The sequence below is a fragment of the Acartia tonsa genome, chromosome 1, assembly GCF_053477335.1.
Source record: "Acartia tonsa isolate MP-2025a chromosome 1, ASM5347733v1, whole genome shotgun sequence".
Taxonomy (NCBI): domain Eukaryota; kingdom Metazoa; phylum Arthropoda; class Copepoda; order Calanoida; family Acartiidae; genus Acartia; species Acartia tonsa.
The window spans coordinates 63198667-63218747 of record NC_137260.1 but is presented as its reverse complement, the minus strand read 5'-3'; the positions used below and the strand labels follow the sequence as shown (position 1 = coordinate 63218747).

Below are 20081 nucleotides of genomic sequence, written 5' to 3'. Positions count from 1 at the left end.
TATTACTCAAGTTTAGAGTTGTCACAGCAAAGCAAATCAGCTGGACATCGCAAGAACCTTGAAACTACTAAAAACTCAGTTCCACCTTCTGCTTCTACCAGTTTTGATGATTGTGGGGAAGCTGATATAAAACTTGATATAAAAGAAGAAGAAGATGAGGATCCTGTATCTAAAAATTAATAAACCTAAATTGCGAATTTGTTGTAAACGTCGTTTAGTAAGTACTTTATCAAATATTTGTTCATATTTAAGATTTGATAATATGTGTAAATAATATTGCTTCTCTAAAATCAATTTTAAAGAAAAAATCATAAATCTTTGAAAAAAATGTTATTTGTATTATAGATGTGTAAATAGGTAGTATCTTATATACTATGTTAGCTTTATTGTTTATTATTTAAACATAAATCTGAGTTGCTCTAACCCTTTGGGGATACCTTGTGCATATCCAATTTACCCTAACCTAAGTTTAATGAATACTAATGGTAAAAATGTAAAAAGGGAGGAGTATGTTGCGCTAAAAATCTGTAAAGGTTGTGAGTTTTAATTTAAAAACAGTAGTAAAACGATAAAAACTTAAGTTAACTTAAAAAAAAAAAAATAGCTGTCTGTAGTTCTTTTCAATAAGAAATACACATATTTAGTGAATATTACCTTAAAACTCACACCCTTACGGATTTTCAGCACAACCTACTCCTCCCTTAATTTTATTTCAACTAAATCATATAGATATTGTTTCTTTTTGTATATTTTTCTATCCAATTGAGCAAAAGTATGTCTACCTTCTCTAATTATTATTTTTTCTCATTTTCTTAACTTCAATTTATCAGATCTCATTTTAGAATTGTGTTATTTGTAAAATTGTAATTATATTTAATTTCAGACTAAATATAAAATGAATTGAGACTCTCAGATTATAAAAAGAAAGAAAACACAAGTTATTTGAGTTTAGCAAAGTAAAGTAAGTTAGTTTTTTATATTACAAATATTATGTAGCAGAATCTTTAGAATCTTAATATTAAAGAAAAAGGATGCCTATCTGTCCGTAATAGAAGTGAATTAGTTCATAAGAGGATTCATACAGGAGAGAAGTCATACTCATGTGATTTATGCAAGAAATCTTTACTCAAACTCAGTCCTGTCAGAGCACAAAAAATCAGCTGGACATCTGCTATACTTAGAACTAAAGAATAAAGTTACACCTTCTGCTGCAACCAGTTTTGTTGATTGTGGGGAAGCTGATGTAAAATTAGAGATAAAAGAAGAAGAAACTCTTGATGAGGATCCTGTATCTATAAAGATAGAGGCTGAGAGTGTGGAAGTAATTATAAAAGAGGAAATAAAGAAGAAAGAAGGAATTGAGAGTAAAGAATTTGTTTAAGTAGATAAAAATGAAAATGTTTAATAAATGCATAATCCTAGATTGCGAATTTGTTATAAACGTCTTTTAGCAAGAGCTTTATTATGTCTGTATTTAAGATTTGATGTAATGTGTAAATAATATTACTTCTCCTAATGTTTCTTTCAGTGAAAAGAATGAAATGAAATGATTTGAATAAAGAATTATTATTTGAATGAAGCCTTTATTGAACCATCAGGTATGTATTATTTTGGTGAGAAAACAAATTAATTTAACTGTTTAGAAAATGGTATGAGAAGACTTTGTTCACCAAGTCTATTTTTGTAAATACTCTTTCTTATCATATTTTTGTTGATACTAAGACTACTTTTTGAGAAAACTTTTAATTTCTAAGTTTGATGACAAACAATTCTAATATACCATCTTTAATTCTTTTTTTTAAAATTTCACAAGTTCTTTTCTTCACATAGTGCATTAAATGCGTTACTTATAGTAGTGAATCTTTTAAATGTTTTTGTAGAATATGGGTAGAAAATTTTAATCCTTTCAAATATATATAAATGTAATGTAAACTATTAAACGGGAAAAAATATGTGGTTCACTAAATTCAAATGTAATCATTCATCCAGTTGGACAACATCATTTTCATTAGATATATATTTCTTGGTCTATTACAACATCTAGAAGAGGCCTCTCTACTTGGTCTATTATAACGTTTTCTTCTTATATCTAGTCTATGGATGGATTCTTACTTAGGTAGAATATTGGTCTATTTATCTCCAGATTAGCTACCTAGATGGAAATAACAAATTCAACTATTTTCACAACTACCCCTTTCTTTATTAGACTTGTGTAATTTGTAAAATAATAATGATATAATTTTTTTCAGACAGAATAATAGATAAGACTGAAGATTACAAAGCTGAAGTCAATTGAAAAAAAGAGAAATAAAACTTAAATTTTGAGTTCAGAATCAAAGTAAGTTAGTTTTTAACATGTACAAGGATAATTTTGTCCATAACAAAACCCAACAAGCAAAAACATTTTTAAAAGCATGATTATTATCATAGTTTATATGGATTGCTAAGATATTATTTTGTGTGTGTCATGTATATTGCATATAAATGGGCGCTTCCACATAATTAAAGAGAAAGAGGAGATAGAGGGATATAGAGTACATCTAATAATTATTCCTACATAGTGACTGATGTAAGGACATCCTAATTATAGAGTAGCTTTAAAAATGAAATAATAAGATAAAAAATCAATTATTTCTATTTAGCTATTGCATTAAATATTGTTTATTGCAGGTGCAAGAACAATTAAGGAATCCATCATGAACAAGTGTCATATATGCTGCAAGGAATTCTCTCAAAAGAGCGATTTGACAAGACACATAAGAATTCATACAGGTGAAAAGCCATATAAGTGTAATGTATGTGAAAAGGCATTTACACAAAATGGTGACTTAACAATTCACAAGAGAATTCATACGGGAGAGAAGCCATACTCTTGTAATACATGTAATAAGGCTTTCTCAAAACAAAGTGCTTTAACTAGTCATAAGAGGACCCATAGGTCATACTCTTGTGATAAATGTGAGAAAGCTTTCCGTACAAAAAGTGATTTAAGAATACATAAAATGATTCATACCGGAGAAATGCTACATTCCGGTGATAAAGATGAAAAAGCTTTCTCACCACAATTCTGTACAGGAGAAAGGCCATACTCCTGTCTATTATGTCAGAAATCTTATTACTTAAGTTCATCCCTGTCAAGACATAATAGTTCAGCTGAACATCTTAGGAAGTTTGAATCTACCAAGAATACGGTTCCCTCTGTAGCTTCTACCAGTTTTGTTGATTGTGGTGAAGCTGATATTAAACTTGAGATAAAAGAAGAAAAAACTCTTGATGAGGATCCTATATCTATAAAGATAGAGGCTGAGAGTGTGGAAGTAATTATAAAAGAGGACATAAAGGAGGAAGAAGGAATTGAGAGTGAAGAATTTGTTTAAGTTAGATAAAAATAAAAATGTTTGATAAATGAATGAACCTAGATTGGGAATTTGCTGTAAATGTTTTTTAGCTTTATTATATATTTATATTTGTATTTAAGATTTGATAATGTGTCAGGGTTATATATTCTACATGGGATCCCCTGCTCAGGGGGGGGGGGGGGGGGAATAAAAAATAAGTGGTTGGAGGGAAAAAAAATTTAAAAATTAAGAAAACTGAAAACATTTTTTCCATTTCCCCCCCCTCCTTGGTGAAAAAAACTTTTAAAAATGTGTAGTAGGAGGGATAAAATAAATAAAATATAGAGTTCTTTAAATATTTTTCCATTTTCTCCCTACTTGGAGAGAAAAAACTAGGGGGGAAGAAAAATAAAAAATTTTGTAGCAGGGGAAAAAAAATAAATCTTGTGCAGAATATACACCCCTGTAATGTGTTTAAATAATATTACTTCTCCAAAAAAAAAATTTAAGAAAATTCATACCTAATTCTTTTAGAAAAATGCTATTTGTAAAAATGTTTAAAAAATTAGTATGTCATATATTTGGTCACTTTATTGTTTACATAAATCTGTGTTGCCCTAACCCTAAGGGGCTACTCTTTACATTTCTAATTTACCCTAATCTAAGTTTGACCTTGATGTAAAATTGTAAAAATCAATTATATTATAACTTAATTGTGTAGATACTGTTTATAAATTATTTCTGTCCTCTCTGTAAATGTTTATTTACCTTCTTTAAATTTTTAATTATTTCTCATTTTCTTATTTTAGATTTTCTTTTCAGAATTCTGTTACTTATAAAATAATTTTTATATCTATTTTCAGATTGAATATAAAATGAATTGAGACACAAAATCATGAAACTGAATTTAATAGAAACAGATAGAAAACATAGGTAAGTTTTAATTAAGCAAATCAAAATAAGTTAATATTTGTCTGTTCATATAAAGACACTTTGCTTATCACTGAAAAATGACTGAGTTCTCTTTAAGGAATCTTAATATATAAGTCTAGGTATAGATATTTTTATTTTTGTTGGGTGTAGTAGGAACCTTTAATGGGATAAGACTACTGGAAAAATATACGATTCTTTTTTTTCATTTAAAATAAGAATAGTTTTCATCAAAGTGCCTAGTCAAACTCAGAACCCACTCTTATATGAGGGGGGTAATCTTTCGTATGTTGGTGTTTTATTTAGTTCAGATTAGGTTAGGTTATATAGCATAAGATTAGGGCCACAGGGCTAGTGCACCATGTGTATTGTTTAGTAGTTAAGTAATAAAGAGAAACAAATACTCACAACCCACTGTTTGCAACTTATTTTCTAAAAATAGGAAAATTTTTCTTTCTCTCCAGATAAAGTTAGAATTGTATTATTTGATGAACCCCCCCCCCTCTTTTAAGCACAGTAAAGCAAAGATAAAGTAATAAAGGCAAAGAAATATTATTTTCTTTTCTACTCAGATATAATGTCAAATATTATTAATTTCAGGTGTAAAAACAATTAGGAATCCATCATGAACAAGTGTCATATCTGCTGCAAGGAATTCTCTACTAAGAGTAATTTGACAGTACACATAAGAATTCATACAGGTGAGAAGCCATACTCATGTAATACATGTGAAAAAAATTTCTTTACAATTAGTGATCTGAAAAGACACAAAAGGATCCATACAGGTGAGAAACCATTTAAATGTAATACATGTGTAAAAGCTTTCACACAACATAATCATTTAACTGACCATATGAGGATCCATAAAGGAGAGAAGTCATACTCATGTGATACATGTGAAAAAGCTTTCCGTACAAATACTGAATTAACAGTCCATAAGAGGATTCATACAGGAGAGAAACCATACTCTTGTGATACATGTGAAAAGACTTTCTCACAACTAGGCCAATTAGCTCACCATAAGAGGATTCACACAGGAGAGAAACCATACTCTTGTGATACATGTGAAAAGGCTTTTTCACGACAAAGTCATTTAAATGACCATAAGCGGATCCACACAGAAGAGAAACCATTCAAATGTGATATATGTAAAAAAAACATTTACCGTCAGGAGTTCCTTAACAACACACAGAAGAAACAATAAATGTGAGAAGCCATACTCTTGTGATACATGTGAAAAGGCTTTCTCACAAAAAAGTCATTTAATTGTACATAAGAGGATCCATACTGGTGAGAAGCCATACTCTTGTAAATTATGCCAGAAATCTTATTACAAAAGTTCTAGTATGTCAAACCATAAGAAATCAGCTGGACATCTGAAAAAGTTAGAAACTATTAAGAATATAGTCACACCTTCTACTTCTGCATCTACCAGTTTTGTTGATTGTGGTGAAGCTGATATTAAACTAGAAATAAAAGAAGAAGAAATTCCTTATGAGGATCCTCTCTTTATCAACATGGAGGCTGAGAGTGTGGAAGAAATTGTAAAAGAGGAAATAAAGGAGGAAGAAGGAACTGAGAGTGAAGAATTTGTTTAAGTAGATAAAAAAAAAAATGTTTGATAAATTAGTGAACCCAAATTGCGAATTTGTTGTGAATGTATTTTGACATATGCTTTGTTATAAATTAACGTTTGTATTTAAGATTTGATATTATGTGTAGGTAAGTAATTATACTTCTCCAAAAATAATTTTAAAGAGAAAATCATAATTCTTTGAGAAAATTGTTATTTGTAAAAATATGTAAATAAGAAGTATCTTATATACTGAGTTTGCTTTATTGTTTAAACATAAATCTGCGTTGTCCTCAGGAGAGGTGAGTAGAAATCAAAATTTAATAGTGTTTTCTCATTATCATTGCTTGGGCATGATTTGGGTCATTTTTCGTTAGTTTTTGACCAAAACTGTATGGTTTATATTGAAAAGAGTGAAGCGATTGGTTTTTTTTAAACACCCTTTAATACCTAGCCTAATAATCACCCAGTAAGTGAAAGTGGCAAAACTTGGCCCCCCTCTCCCCACACCCACACCCCCAACCCGTACTTTATTTTTATAAAATCTGTATAAGTATAATATTTTTCTTCTAGTGCTGGTTATTTTAGATTATTTGGTTAAAAACATTTACATTATTGCAAATCAAAACTTATCATTTTTTGTACATTTTGATTTTTTTCAGATAACGTATAACAATGAAATTATAATTTTTCCAGCCTTTATTTGAATAAACAGCTAAGACAAATCAGGTAAATGTGATTACTTTCATTAACCCCTAACAGTCGGACCTCTTGCCTCTCCTTTAACGGTAAGGGGGGGAGATTGGTTGTACCCTCCTTAAAATTAAAATTAGCTATAACCCTTCCCAGGACCTATGACAAGCTACCCTGTAAAGGAGAATCACATCGGTTCAGCGGTTAGCGAGATACTTTGGAACAGACAGACATCCAGTTATTTTATTATAAGGATGTAAGGGTATGTTGTTTTATTTGTATCATGTTTTATATGGAAAGCAAATCTAAAATATTGTTAACTATCAGTTTATACACATTAAATAACCTTTGTATTGTGCTCTTTCTAAACAGACTATTTCATATAATTAAAGAATATTTTCCCCATTTTAAAGTTAGTATATTTTTCTTTCTAATTTCCCGCAGGGATATAAAGGGTTAAGACAATCGCCAATAATTTGATGTACATCCTCAATGTTAATACACAAAATTACCCTTTCTGTAGATATCAGTTTTTCTGTTGAAATGTTTGGACACTCAACTTAATATACCCACCAATCAGAATGCATTTATCGTCCCCAAAGTTGTTGGTCAAACAAATAAGAAAACGTAATTATAAAACGTATAATAATCAGCTCAATGTCTTCTCCCTCCCTAAATTTGCCGCCATTATCTTTATTTAAGATAACAGCATATCATATTTGCTTGTTCAGTTTCTGATTAAAAGTGGGAGGAGTCCGCGCATTGAGCATCATATTTAAGTAAATGGGCGGAGATTTAGTTTTTGTAGATTTAGGTTGATAATTGTATCAATGTCAGTCAGCAACTAACTTTCACAGTGAACAGAGAGAAATCCATTATACAGATCTACTTTATATTTTAAGGTATTTTTGTGTCTTATGTCATTACTGCAGACTCATTCTTTTATGCTATTCAATGCTTATGTTTGAAAGTGAAGCTTTTCTATTGTCATTTCTAATTCAAACTTGGTATGTTTATTCCTGTAGTAATAAGGTACGATTCAGAAAGCGTTGCAACTGTATAATCATTACCAGAAAGTCTGTACGTCCATTTAAAGAATGTTGATTTTTAACCTTTCTGACAGCTAATTTTTTATGTGTTATACTTATCTCTTTCATCTGTTTTTTTTTGAATACTGATTCCTATAATAATAAGGCACAATTGAATAAGGAGGCATCTCTACAATCTAGTTCTTAAAATGTAAGTGTGTCCTGTAATTAAGCAGTTTTGCAACAAATTTACTTTAAATCTACCTTAGACATATACATTTATTTTCTGCTTATTCAGTTCTGACATTCTTAATGTGTTAATGTCATTTATTTTTAATCATCGCTTTTATGAATGTTGTCATTCTTGTTTTACAAAAAAATTGCCGTCAATTTCCGTATATCACACCTGCTCTATATATTACATGATGCGTTGGTCTGTCTGTACTGCATTGTACTGTACTGCATAGGGGTAGGTTTCTGGTAAAATCCGTAAAGGTTATGTGTTATAAGTTAAAGACAGTAGTAGAACGATAAAAATTTATGTTAACTTTAAAAAAAAAATTTGTCTATAGTTCTTTTCAATAAGAAATACACATATTTAGTGAATATTATCGTTCTACTACTATTTTTAAAGCTTAAAACACACACCTTTACGGATTTTACCAGAAACCTACCCCTCTCTTTTTATAAGAAATATGCCCCCAAAGTTTTCTTATTCGTTTGCTTAACAACTTTTGGTACACTAGTGAATTTTGATTGGTTGATTCATTAAGTTCAGTGTTCAATCGTTTCAAGCACTAATTTTAATCTACAGAGGGGGTAATTACGTGCATCATCATAGGGAATGCACATTAAGTGCAGTCAATATCCTCTAAAATTAATAAAACATTTGGAATAATAGTGCAGCAATTACCTTTTATATTACAATTAAGGATTTTAATTGCCATTTATCTGAAAAGTTTATTTCCTTCATAGTAAAAATTTTTGTTTTGTATAACTCTGCGAACCCTAAATCTTCATGCGGTTTTGAATATCTTTGTTATGATTCAATCTACGCATATAGGGATTGCATTAATCGTTTTCCAGGTCCCATAACTGTGCTGCTAGACCTTTATTTTTTTTAAATCGGTTCAGAAATAAGGATTTTAAAAGCTTTAATATTAGAATACTAGTTGTTTGATCCTTATCCTCTTTGGGAGTCTGATGGAGGTCAGGAACAAAGCCTAAAACAAACCCTAAGACATTTATAAACCTTCCCTTAAAAGTGTAACCAAATTGGAACAGTATTAGCAAGTTGTTTTTGTTATCGGCCGGATTCGGCCAATTAAAATAATTGACTCACGTTTTTTTTTCTTGTTAAGTTTAAAAATATCGTATTCGGCTATTCCTTGGCCGATTTAGTCGTCCAAGGTGGCAAAAAATAAGTCCTGGCCATAATGAATTCAAATCAGTTGGCCAATCTAAAATCGGTCCAGTGATTGTCACGTAACAATTATTTTAAAGTTGTAGACATGATAAAAAAGGCATAAAATAAAAGTTTTAAAATATCCTATTCGGCTATTCCTTGGCCGATTTAGTCGTCCTAGGTGGCAAAATATAAGTCCTGGTTGTAATAAATTCAAATCCGTTGACCAATCTAAAACCGGTCCAGTGGTTGTCGCATATTGATGATTTTAAAGTTGTAATAAATAAAATGTCACGTATTTTATAAATATCATAATGTCGTCTTCGAAACGGAATTCTGCCTTATACAAAAAATTGACAGACTTTAAGCGTTTACTAGAGGCTTCTAGTGGCATTTAATTTTTTTTTTTATTTTAAATATCTAATTTGAGAAATAATTTGTCTATGCTAAGATCAGCTGTTAAATTCATGTCTCTACGCAGCCGATACTAACACTAAGCGGCGGGAATATTTCTATTTTTTTCGATTTTATTGTGATTTCTCTTAGGAGTGTGATGGTACCCTCCCCCAAAATAGTTATAAACCTTCCCGGGACCTATGAAAAGCTACCCTGTTAAGGAGAACCTGATCGGTTCAGCGGTTAGCGAGATCCTTTGGTACAAACACACAAACACACAAATAGACAAACAGACATCCTGTTACTTTAGTATAAGGATTATTTATATTTACCGCCCTAACTCATATACGTCCTAGCATGGGGGTAAAGGGGCGCTTACCCTAAACTTTAAAATCCCTCATTTTACTATCTTGCCTCAAACATTATTATTACTCCGCCCATTTATCATTAATTTAGAACGATTTAAGTAGGAGGAGTTGCTAAATATTATAAAAAATAATTATAAAAACTAAATATGGAGGGGGGGGGGGGATGGTTGGGTTATAAAACCATATCAACCTCTGTACACAAATATATATGCTATAATTTCATGTTTGTTAGCTTCGCTTTTATTAATGTTGTTATCCTTGTTTATTACTTTCTTTCTACAATTTTTAAAAGCGAAGACTTCTTACGTCTGTTTGTATATACGTACATAACACTAGCTCTTATCGTAAATTATTAGAGAAAGGTAGTTTGTTCTTTTAAAATTAATTAGCTTTATTGACAACAACTTGGATATGACTTTTACAATTTGTATTGCTTGTCTCACTGCCTGTTTTTTCTTGAAAAGAAAAGGATCTGTAATATTGTTCCGAGAAAGACTATTTGCACTTATAAATATTTACCTAGTTATTAAGAAGAAAACAATTTTTATATAATGTAATCATTGGATTTATATTATTTTATTTTTTTTAGTTTTACTTCCATGAAAGTTGTCATTCTTTATTTTACCTTTTTTTTCTCGATTTTGTGTAAATAATTTTTTACCTAGAAATATCTGTGCAACAATATTTTATGTTCTAATACTGATCCATAAAAATATTTCAGGAGATTAAGAGAGGATAAACCAGCATGAATACCTGTGATATTTGTTACAAGAATTTTACACGGAGAGGTAATTTGGTTGTCCATAAAAGAGTTCATACTGGTGAAAAACCATTCTCATGTGATCAATGTGAAAAGACATTCAGACAAAGTAATGACTTGAACAGACATAAAAGAATTCATACTAGTGAGAAGCCATACTCGTGTGATCAATGTGAAAAGACATTCAGACAAAGTAGTGAATTAACTGTTCACAAAAGAACTCATACAGGTGAGAAGCCATACTCGTGTGATCAATGTGAAAAGACATTTTCTCAAATTAGCCATTTGACTGTCCATAAAAGAATCCATACAGGAGATAAACCATTCTCATGTAAACTTTGTGACAAACATTATACCTTTAGTTCAGATTTATCAAGACATAATAGATCCCCTGGACATTTAGAAATGATGAAAACCTTTAATAATACAGTTCCAACTTCTGTATCTATTAGTTTAATTAAATGTGAAGAAGTTTATGTTAAAGAAGAAATTAAAGAAGAAGAAATATTTGATGAAGATCCTCTCTCTATCCAGATGAGAGCTGACAATATTGATCCTCTCTCTATTGATATGTAAATTAATTAAAATCCGTAAATTCTCTAAATTTTCATATTACAAAATACATCGCCCCTTGCTTAAAGACTTTTTTTCTCAGTTTAATACCAAACTTCTTAAATTAGTGAACTGATTATCCAGCCGTTTATGAGATAGCATTGACCATGCATACATACATAAAGAATGATATCCTATTAGTTTATAATAAAAAAATGTGTACTTAAAATGACAAATATTTTGTTTTTATAATGTAGAATAAATATTGTTGAATTAATTAAACAATTGTTTTTCTTATCAAAGCTTTTCTATAACTAGGGTCGGTACGTCCGTATTTAGGTATGTTAGAATTGTCCTGTCGATTTTAAACTTTGGGTAATGAATCCTGTCACAGTTAGGCACGATTTAGAAAGCATTGCAACGTTATAATCGTTATCAGAATGTCCGTACGTCCATTTTAAACTTGTTGATTTTTAACCTTTTTAAGTGTTAATGTGCGTTTGTCCTACCGTTTCAGAGCTTCGCTTTTATGGATGTTGCCATCCTTGTCTTTTTATCAAAGCTTTTTTATAACTAGGTTCTGTACGTCCCTACGCACGTCACGGTTAGTTTTTTCATTTTTAGGCATGTTAGAATTGTCCTGTCGATTTAATGCTATAAATAATAATTCTCGCGACAGTTAGGTACGATTTAGAAATCGCAGCAACTCTATAATCGTTACAAGAAAGTATCTACGTCCTTTTTAACTTTGCTGATTTAAACCTTTTCTCATAACAACTTTTTATCCAAGAAGGTAAAATATTTTAAGCGAAATATTTCCATAATCAAGTCCTAAAAATGTTAGTGTGTTTATAAACAGAATCCTGTATATAAGCAGTTTTGCATCAAGTTTATATACTATGCCAGTGGCTACGCTACTAGAAGTCATTAGGGAGCTTATTTCATATAATATTTTTGGTGGTACAAGGCTCTTTTTTTTATATACTGAAACTAAAAAACAACCATCTCTGTATAAAGGAAAGCCATATCGTTCCAACAGTTCTTGAGATTTTTGGGTACAAAACCACAAAATATAAAGATCACAATGAAGTCCTTCAACAACGAAAGTAAAGAAACAGTTTGGAAAAAAAAGAATATTAGTAACAACCTGTCGTGGAGGTGTCGGGTTTTAGACTGAACTGCGAAATACTAGAGACATTAAAAATGTTATGTGTAGTACGTGAATGTGATAGCACGAAAACAGACATTACAATGCACAGTTAGGACCTCCAGACAAAGGTGGTAAAATCAAAGTGTTGGTTGTCAAGGAGACAAAATCCTTGAGCAGGAAAAAACAGAAATATAGATCTATCTATCTATTTAGTACCTTTAGTGCCTTTTGTCTGTTTGTATGTCAATCCGTTTGTTTGCCCGTCTAAGTTAAAAAATAGTTAAAAGAATATATGTTAAAGTCTTTATCTAACCGGGCGAAGGACAGTAATCAGTATAGCCATTTACGTGATCTTTATATGCTTACACTTGTCTTAATAACTGCTAATTGATATATATATATATATATATTACTTGGATGTTGCATCATATTTGCACATACTCTCATACAATTGTCATTGTCAGCTGGCTAATATAACAATACTCCTCCACTCCTTTTACCCCATCCCCTCCTTGACTACTAGAATAAAGTAGTGACCAATAAATGAGGAACAAAGTAGCAAATTAAGTTAAGAAAGAAATATCTCATGTCCTAATATCCACACATATTAAATCCATATACCTACTACTATTTGTATTAAAAAGATATACTTTTTTTCAAAAATAATTAAAGAAGAAATTAGTTGAGATAAATAAAACTTTGATCTAAATAGGGTGCTTACACACAAAGTACCCTGGTGAGCTATGATAACCCCCACCCCCTATTCTGAAATAACTTGAGAATAAGGAAGGTGGAATGGGTAGACTCCCCTACTCCTCCATTTTTTTCAATATATGTTTTAAAAAGTGGATGGGGGTTTGTTTGCTCAACAAGGTACTTTATGTGAAATTGCCAAAACTATTGCAAGTTTTTAATTTACATACTGTTCAGACAAGCTGTTAGATATGGTTTTATAGTCAGTTTGCCGCAGATGTTAAAAAAAAAAGGATTTATTTCATAATTTTGTCTATGCTTCTGTGGGCAATTTTACAACAACCCGGTTGCAGAACTGATTCATATCCAGTGGATATGAATCAGTTCCGGAGTAAAAAATTGTAAAATTTCAAATATTTGTTTTCTTCATTTAAGCAAATAAGCAAGGTTTTTTCTTTTAAAGCAGAGCTACTCTATAGGTTCTTATATCCTTCTCTGTCTTTCTACCTCTCTCTCTTCCTGTATTCATCTCTCTCTCTATCTCATTTGTTTTCACTCTCTTTCTTTCTCTTCTGCCTTCTCTCTTTCTTTCACATTGCAAAAAAAACATAACACTCTATATTGTAACAAAACTTTGTTAGCTGCGATTCTTGTGGATATGTTAGACATGTTAGTCATTGCAGTATTTGTTTAAAATAAGGAACATAGATAGTTCTTCAGAAATTTTAATTGATTTAAATCATGTAAACTTTAATCTTAATTAGATTTCCACAAATTAATGTGTATTGACCTTACAACTTACTCTTGTCCGTTCTTTGTCAAAGCTCAATTAACATAATTTCTATTTGGAAATGTTTCTTTAAATTTTAAGATAAAAGACGTAAAAACCCTTTACAGTGTTTCATCCACTCTATACATTATTCTGTCTGTTTGACAGCCAGGTGGTTTCCCTCAGAGGACCTTGTCAAGCACAGCAACCCCCCTCCCCTTTTTCCTTTTTATTTGATTTATATTAAGAATGGTGGGTAGTTGATTTATCTTTTGTTTAAATTCTATCTCCCTTTCCTTAAATAAACTTTTTCAAAAAAAGAGAAGGGAGTATTTATTGCTCAGCAGGCACTTTTATGGTTAGTGTTTACTTTAGATAAAGTCATTCTTGATTTTTCTTTGCAAGTTTGTGTCAGTTTAAAATGTACATTATAGAGACATATACTTTTTTCGCATAGTATTATGAAAGCTTGAGGTAATAGTTATTTATGCATTATATTTTCGCAAATATTAAAATAAAAATTATATTAATAAATCCAAATTAGTTAGTCCCTAGCATTCAAAAACCATGGTTAAATTTTTTTATGATTTTTATTTTAATATTCATGAAAAATTGTCTTTAATGCGATGCTATACATTATTTTTCATAATCTGTTCTAATCTAGCCTATATTAGCAGGCTTGTAACTTGTAACTGTTATAAGCTGTTTTCAATCCCTTAAGGTTGCAGATGCCAGCAGCTGCCAACTTGAATTCGGCCAAAAGGTCAATGAATCAACTTAATTTTGCTGCGGACTAGTCCCCATGGTTTCATGATAACGTTTAATAATTCGTGAGCTTAACAACATTGGAGACTTTTATTGTATTTGATTGGTTGGTGCATTAATTAAATTAATAGTCCAAACGTTTCAATCACTAAATGTAATCCACAGTAGGCCACGTCCTATTAGCTAGAAATTAAACTGAAAGATAAGGAAGGGATTTAGTTTATGAAGTTGTTTCTTTACCGTCGCTGTGATAACAACCAGCGGCAGCAGCGGTTATCTACAATTAATTTTTTTTAATTAAAAGGTAAATATTGCAATGTTTACATAAGTTTAAAACTAATAAACAAAGATGACAACATCCATAAAAACGTATTAACACTTATATTTTAAAATTCATTTCAAGACCCCAACTCTCCCTTTAGATCTTTTAGGGTAAAAATTTGAGATCCGTCAATAAGATATTATTAATGGATGTTTTATCAATTTAGTTATAGAGAAGCTTTGCTCCCAGGGAATAACTTATTTCTTGTTATCTATCGTTATTAGGTAAGCAGTACAATTTCATAAAGTTTTTCTATAACTAAGGACAGTCGGTATGTCTGTACGTCCGTCCCTAACGGTTGGCTCTTTTCGTCAATTTAGACATGTTAGAAGTGTCATATCAATTTGAAACTTTGTATGATGATCCCTGTAGTAGTTATAGGTACAGTTTAGAAAGCATAGCAACTCTATAATCGTAACCAGAATGTTTGTACGTCCATTTTAACATGTTGATTTTAAACTCTTTAACAACAAATTTTTATGTGATATAATCATCCGATTGATCTTATAATAAGGTACAATATTTTAAGCAAAGCATCTCTACAACCAAGTCTAAAAATGTAAGTATGGCCCTATACAGTATCCTGTATTTCAGCAGTTTTACAACAAATTTACTTACAATTTTGTTACAACTTATAAATTGAAATTCTGCTCAATCAGTTCTGACACTCTACAAGTGTTGATGTTCGTTCGCCTACCGTTTCAGAGCTTCGCTTTTAAGAATGTTGTCATCCTTGTTTTATTAATCTCTATACAACATATGTATATGTATGTATATGGAAAATATATATGTAAACTTGAGTTATTAATGTGGTATTTATTTTTCTAGTTATAGAGAAGCTTTGCTCATAAGCATAACTCTGGCCTTAGTCTTATCTTTTGTGTGTGAGTAAGTGTTTAAATTAGTCATTTTTAGTCAGTTTAAAGTAGCGCAGCTATTCTATAATTAGGTTATTTCTATCTTTCCTACAAATAAAATTTGGGTTAAGTTTCTTTTTCCGGGGGGTTTGGGTTTCCCAGTCTCCTAGAAAATAGCTTAAAACCACAGCAGGACCAATAGCTATATTCTCAGAAGAGTAGAGCCTAATCGGTTCAGCGGTTGCTTCAGACAGACACATATCGCTCTACTTTCAATAATAGATAAATAACCGATATTTAAGCTTATATTACTTTTAAAGAAAAATGAATCAAAATTAAAATAAGGATGACAATAATCATAACACGTGAAGCACAACAAAATCATGGATGGGATACGGACAAGGAGATTTAAAGTGCTTTTGTTGAAATCAAGAAAAATGTGAAAAGAAGGTGTCTTAACTTTTTAGGTTTTTATTTAGAATGGCTAGTCGGTGTTTTTAGTAAAGAATGTAAAGAGTGAAAAATTATGCACAAATATGCTTTAGTCTCTTTATAAACTTCAAAACAACACAGTTAAAAATGCATTATTGTTTCTTGTGTTTAAAAAATATCTGCTACATTGCATTGTAATTTAGGATTTGTTCAAGTTAACCCTTTTAAGCCAAAAAATATGATTCTGAAAATAAACTTATATTTTTATTATAGTTGTATTAAACATTTTCAATTTTGCTTAGAATGGATTCGTAAAATTACTATGGATTTACTAACCGACTGGCTATTCTAAATAAAAACCAAAAAAGTTAAGACACCTTCTTTAAAAATAATCAAGAACCTGCTAAAAAGCAGTCCGACTACCATGGATGTTTTTAGTTAATTTAGCCTCTTATTGCTGGGAATGTTCCAAAAAGTTTCAGCCATATTTCTTGAATAGGAGCCGAGAAAATCACGTTTTCCCACTTCATATCTGACTGACAGATATACGGACGTTTGGAATTATAGAGAAGCTTCGCTACTAAAAATAAGAAAGGTATAATATAAAGAAAACATATATATATATATATATATATCCTATATCCTATTATATAAAGTAGTAATCCTTTTTTATCTGTAGCAAAGGATCATGCTGATCACTGAACAATGGTTCTCCTTTACAGTGAAGCTTCTTATAGGTGAAGGAAAGGTTTTTAACTATTTTGGGGAAGGGTATCTCCACCATCCGAAGAGAATAGCCCCTAGAAAAAATACCCCCCTTCAGAAAAAAAACCCTACCCTTTTTTACTTTTTATACCTAAAAATGAAAGTGAAGGGTCTAGAATTACCACTCCCCATTACATAATGTGTCCCTAGAGGCCTCTAGGGGTGTAGCCGCTAGTATATATATAAATAATATACAATTTATTGATTTACGTATTTTATTTTAGTTATAGAGAAGCGTTCAACGACTTTACCTTTGAATCATCTTTGTGTTTAGGTAAGAGTAGAATTACTCATTTTCGTAAGTAGTGCAGCTACTCTATAACTAGCTAATTTCTATCTGCTTCTATAAATACTTCTTTTTTGCCTACAAAAAAATTGGGTTGTTTCATTTTCTTTTTTCGGTAGTTGGGGGTTCCCATTCCCCAAGAAAACAGCTTAAAACTAAGAGCTACTTTCTATGAAGAGTAGAGCCTAAAGGTCTAATGTTATTGACACACAGATATATATTTGATGTAGAATTATTGACTGACGTATTTATTAATATAGTTGTAGAGAACCTTTGCTATCAAGGAATAACATTTCTTGGTCTTATCTTTGGTTTTTAGGTGTGAAGTAAAATTATTCATTTTCGTAAGTAGTGCAGCTACTCGTTGACCAGATTATGACAGTCCTTTCTGTTTTAATCATTTTAAACTTTTTATTGGCCTTTGAATTACTAAATCTATCAACAAATATGTAGGAAAAGTCATAAAATCAAGGCTCGTACAAAAAAAAGAAGATTAGATACATAAAATGTACTTATCAAAAGACTTATTTATTAATTTAGTTGTAGAGAAGCTTTGCTCTTTAGAATAACTTGGCTTTGGTCTTATCTTTTGTGCTTAGGTAGGTGTAAAAATTTTATATTGTCATAAGTAGCGCATCTACTTTGTTATAACATTAGGTTATGTCTTGCCGTTACTCTAAATAGCTTTTTATTTCTCTTTCCTTTAATATTATTGTAAATACTAATATATTGACAACTTGCTGATTTAGATTTTTTTCTTTTAAAATTTGACAACAAATCCAGAGCTGGATCTTTAAATCATTTTAGTGGTAAGCCAGATCGGGGTGAGCCAACTTTACACCAATGAGAGCACAGCATTTTACGAAATGCCGCGCTGTGATTGGCTGAAATTCAGCGTACTTCGATCTGGCTCTCCACTAAATAGATTTAAAATACCAGCTCAGAATAAAATTAAAAATAATAAGAAATATATAACATTTGTAAATATAGGAGGTAGAAATCTTAATGTATTTTATTTTAGTTGTAGAGAAGCTTTGATTCTAAGTATAACTGTATCCTTGGTCTAATCTTCTTGGTCTTAGGTAAGTGTTAAATTATTCATTCTCATAAGGTAGTCTATGGTATGTTTAATATTTTTTCCCTTTTTCCTTATAATATTAGTGGAGGTACTATGCATATATAAAAATCGCGACTACGCCCCTAGAGGCCACTGGATGGCTCTTCCCCCCTCCCCCACTTTCAATTGTAGTTATTGAAAGAAAAAGTTTGTTTTTTTTTGGGGGGGGGGGTGGTACTTTATTTCTAGAGTGCGAAATCTCTTGGAAGGATGGTGGTAACCTACCAAAAAATGATTATAGACCTTCCAGGAACTATAACAATCTAATATGTAATGGTGAACCATATCGGTTCAGTGGTTAGCAAGATCCTTTGGTACACAAAGACAGACAGACAAACACACATTTAGTTCCGCCCCTAACATCCTAGGATTTCTGTATTTAAAGAGGGAGATAGGTAGCAGAAAAAATAGCCTAAAACCATCATGGTGTCTATTTGAAGCTTTTCAAACATTGAGAAATCAATCGGTTGAGAAGTTTGTGAGATTTTAAACTGACACACACATGAACCTTGCTGCTTTATATAAGAGGACTAGTGGCTACGCACCTTGAGGCCTTTAGGGGCATGTAAAATCTTTTATGTTCAATCTATGTTAAGATCAAATGTTTCTCAAAAATAATTTTTCGTCACTAGATAAGGTTAGATATCTTTTTTTGTTTATTTTGCAATTTCTCTTGGGAGGGCTGTGGTACCCTCCCCCAAAATAGCTACAAACTTTCTTACTAGGAACTATGAAAAGCTATACAGTAAGGGAGAACAATATCGTTTTGGTGATTGGCGAGATTCTTTGGTACAGACAGACAGACATCATGTTTCTTTAATTAAAGGATTATCTACTGCTCTCAAAATTTAAGTTGGATTTTTATTTTTAAAAATTTAAATACAAATAAGAAAAAAATAAATAAGAAGATGTTATGATAAAATTAAAAGATGTATTTACTATTTTTTACTTTTTAGTTATAGAGATGCTTTGGTTCTAAAGAATAACTGTGGCCTTGGTCTTATCTTTTGTGCTTAGGTAAGTGTTAAATTATATATTTTCATAAGTAGCACAGCTACTCCATAACTAGGTTATGTTTGTCCTTTCCTCTAAATTCAACCCTACCCCTACAAAAAATAATAAATTTTATTCAAACTATAATTTCCACCAGATAGCTGAATTTCTAAAACTGACATCACACATGAAAGAAGTCATAATTCTAACTAAAGCTCATACAAAAAAAAACCAATTAAGATTAGATACTTAAGATATAATTATTAACAGATGTATCTTTTGTTTAGTTATAGAGAAGCCATGCTCCTAACAAGTAATTGTTATTGGTCTTGGTGTTATTTTCTGTGTGGTGAAGGTAAGAATAGTTATTTCTTGCATTATATTATAAACAGCTTTTTGCGGATATAAAATTTATAATTATAAGATTAAAACCAGTTTTTTCAGCCCCAAGATACCGAAAGCATGGGTTTTAAATCTTATGATTATACATTTTTATATTCGTAGAAAACTGGATATAATACTATGCTAGACAATGTTTTTTTGTATTGATGAGAACTGGTTCTAATCCACCAAATGAATACGATAAATAAAATAATATAGCTCAGATACTCTAAAAGTCATGTATGTTTGTTACGATTTCTATAATTAAATCTTTTCTTGTCAATCAAAATTAATAAATAGTATATGTGTTTTTTTTTTAGTATGGCTTGGATACTGATCAATATCAGCTGGATTATAACCGGTTCTTAGCCATACTAAAACAGCATATATAGCATCGTATTACAAACAATTTTCCACCAATATTAAAATGAAAATCATAAAATTATAATTATTATTATTTGATTCTTTATTTGTCTTAATTATATACATAAAAAGTTTACATCTGAAT

At 30.7% G+C, this 20081-nt stretch overlaps 1 protein-coding gene and 1 long non-coding RNA gene across 2 annotated transcripts; both read left to right on the top strand.

Annotated features, from left to right (window-relative positions):
* Positions 1–1105: 1105 nt before the first annotated feature.
* LOC145326337 (uncharacterized) lies at positions 1106–3831 on the top strand. The gene is made up of 3 exons (XR_013881872.1): positions 1106–1598; positions 2250–2338; positions 2671–3831. It is a non-coding gene; the product is annotated as an uncharacterized LOC145326337 (long non-coding RNA).
* Positions 3832–4199: 368 nt separating this feature from the next.
* Positions 4200–11280, top strand: LOC145328463 (uncharacterized). Its single transcript, XM_080172167.1, has 5 exons — positions 4200–4271; positions 4869–5467; positions 5739–5860; positions 6139–6143; positions 10476–11280. The coding sequence occupies exons 2-5, from the start codon at positions 4894–4896 to the stop codon at positions 11065–11067; spliced, it is 1293 nt and encodes a 430-aa protein (XP_080028293.1). The 5' UTR covers positions 4200–4271; positions 4869–4893; the 3' UTR covers positions 11068–11280.
* Positions 11281–20081: the final 8801 nt, after the last annotated feature.

Excerpts from the sequence above, each read along its gene's own strand:
- LOC145328463 (XM_080172167.1), top strand. The coding sequence starts at position 4,894 with ATGAACAAGTGTCATATCTGCTGCAAGGAATTCTCTACTAAGAGTAAT. Across the intron at positions 5,468-5,738 it reads TAACAACACACAGAAGAAAC|AAATAAAAGAAGAAGAAATT; the intron begins AATAAATGTGAG and ends ATATTAAACTAG.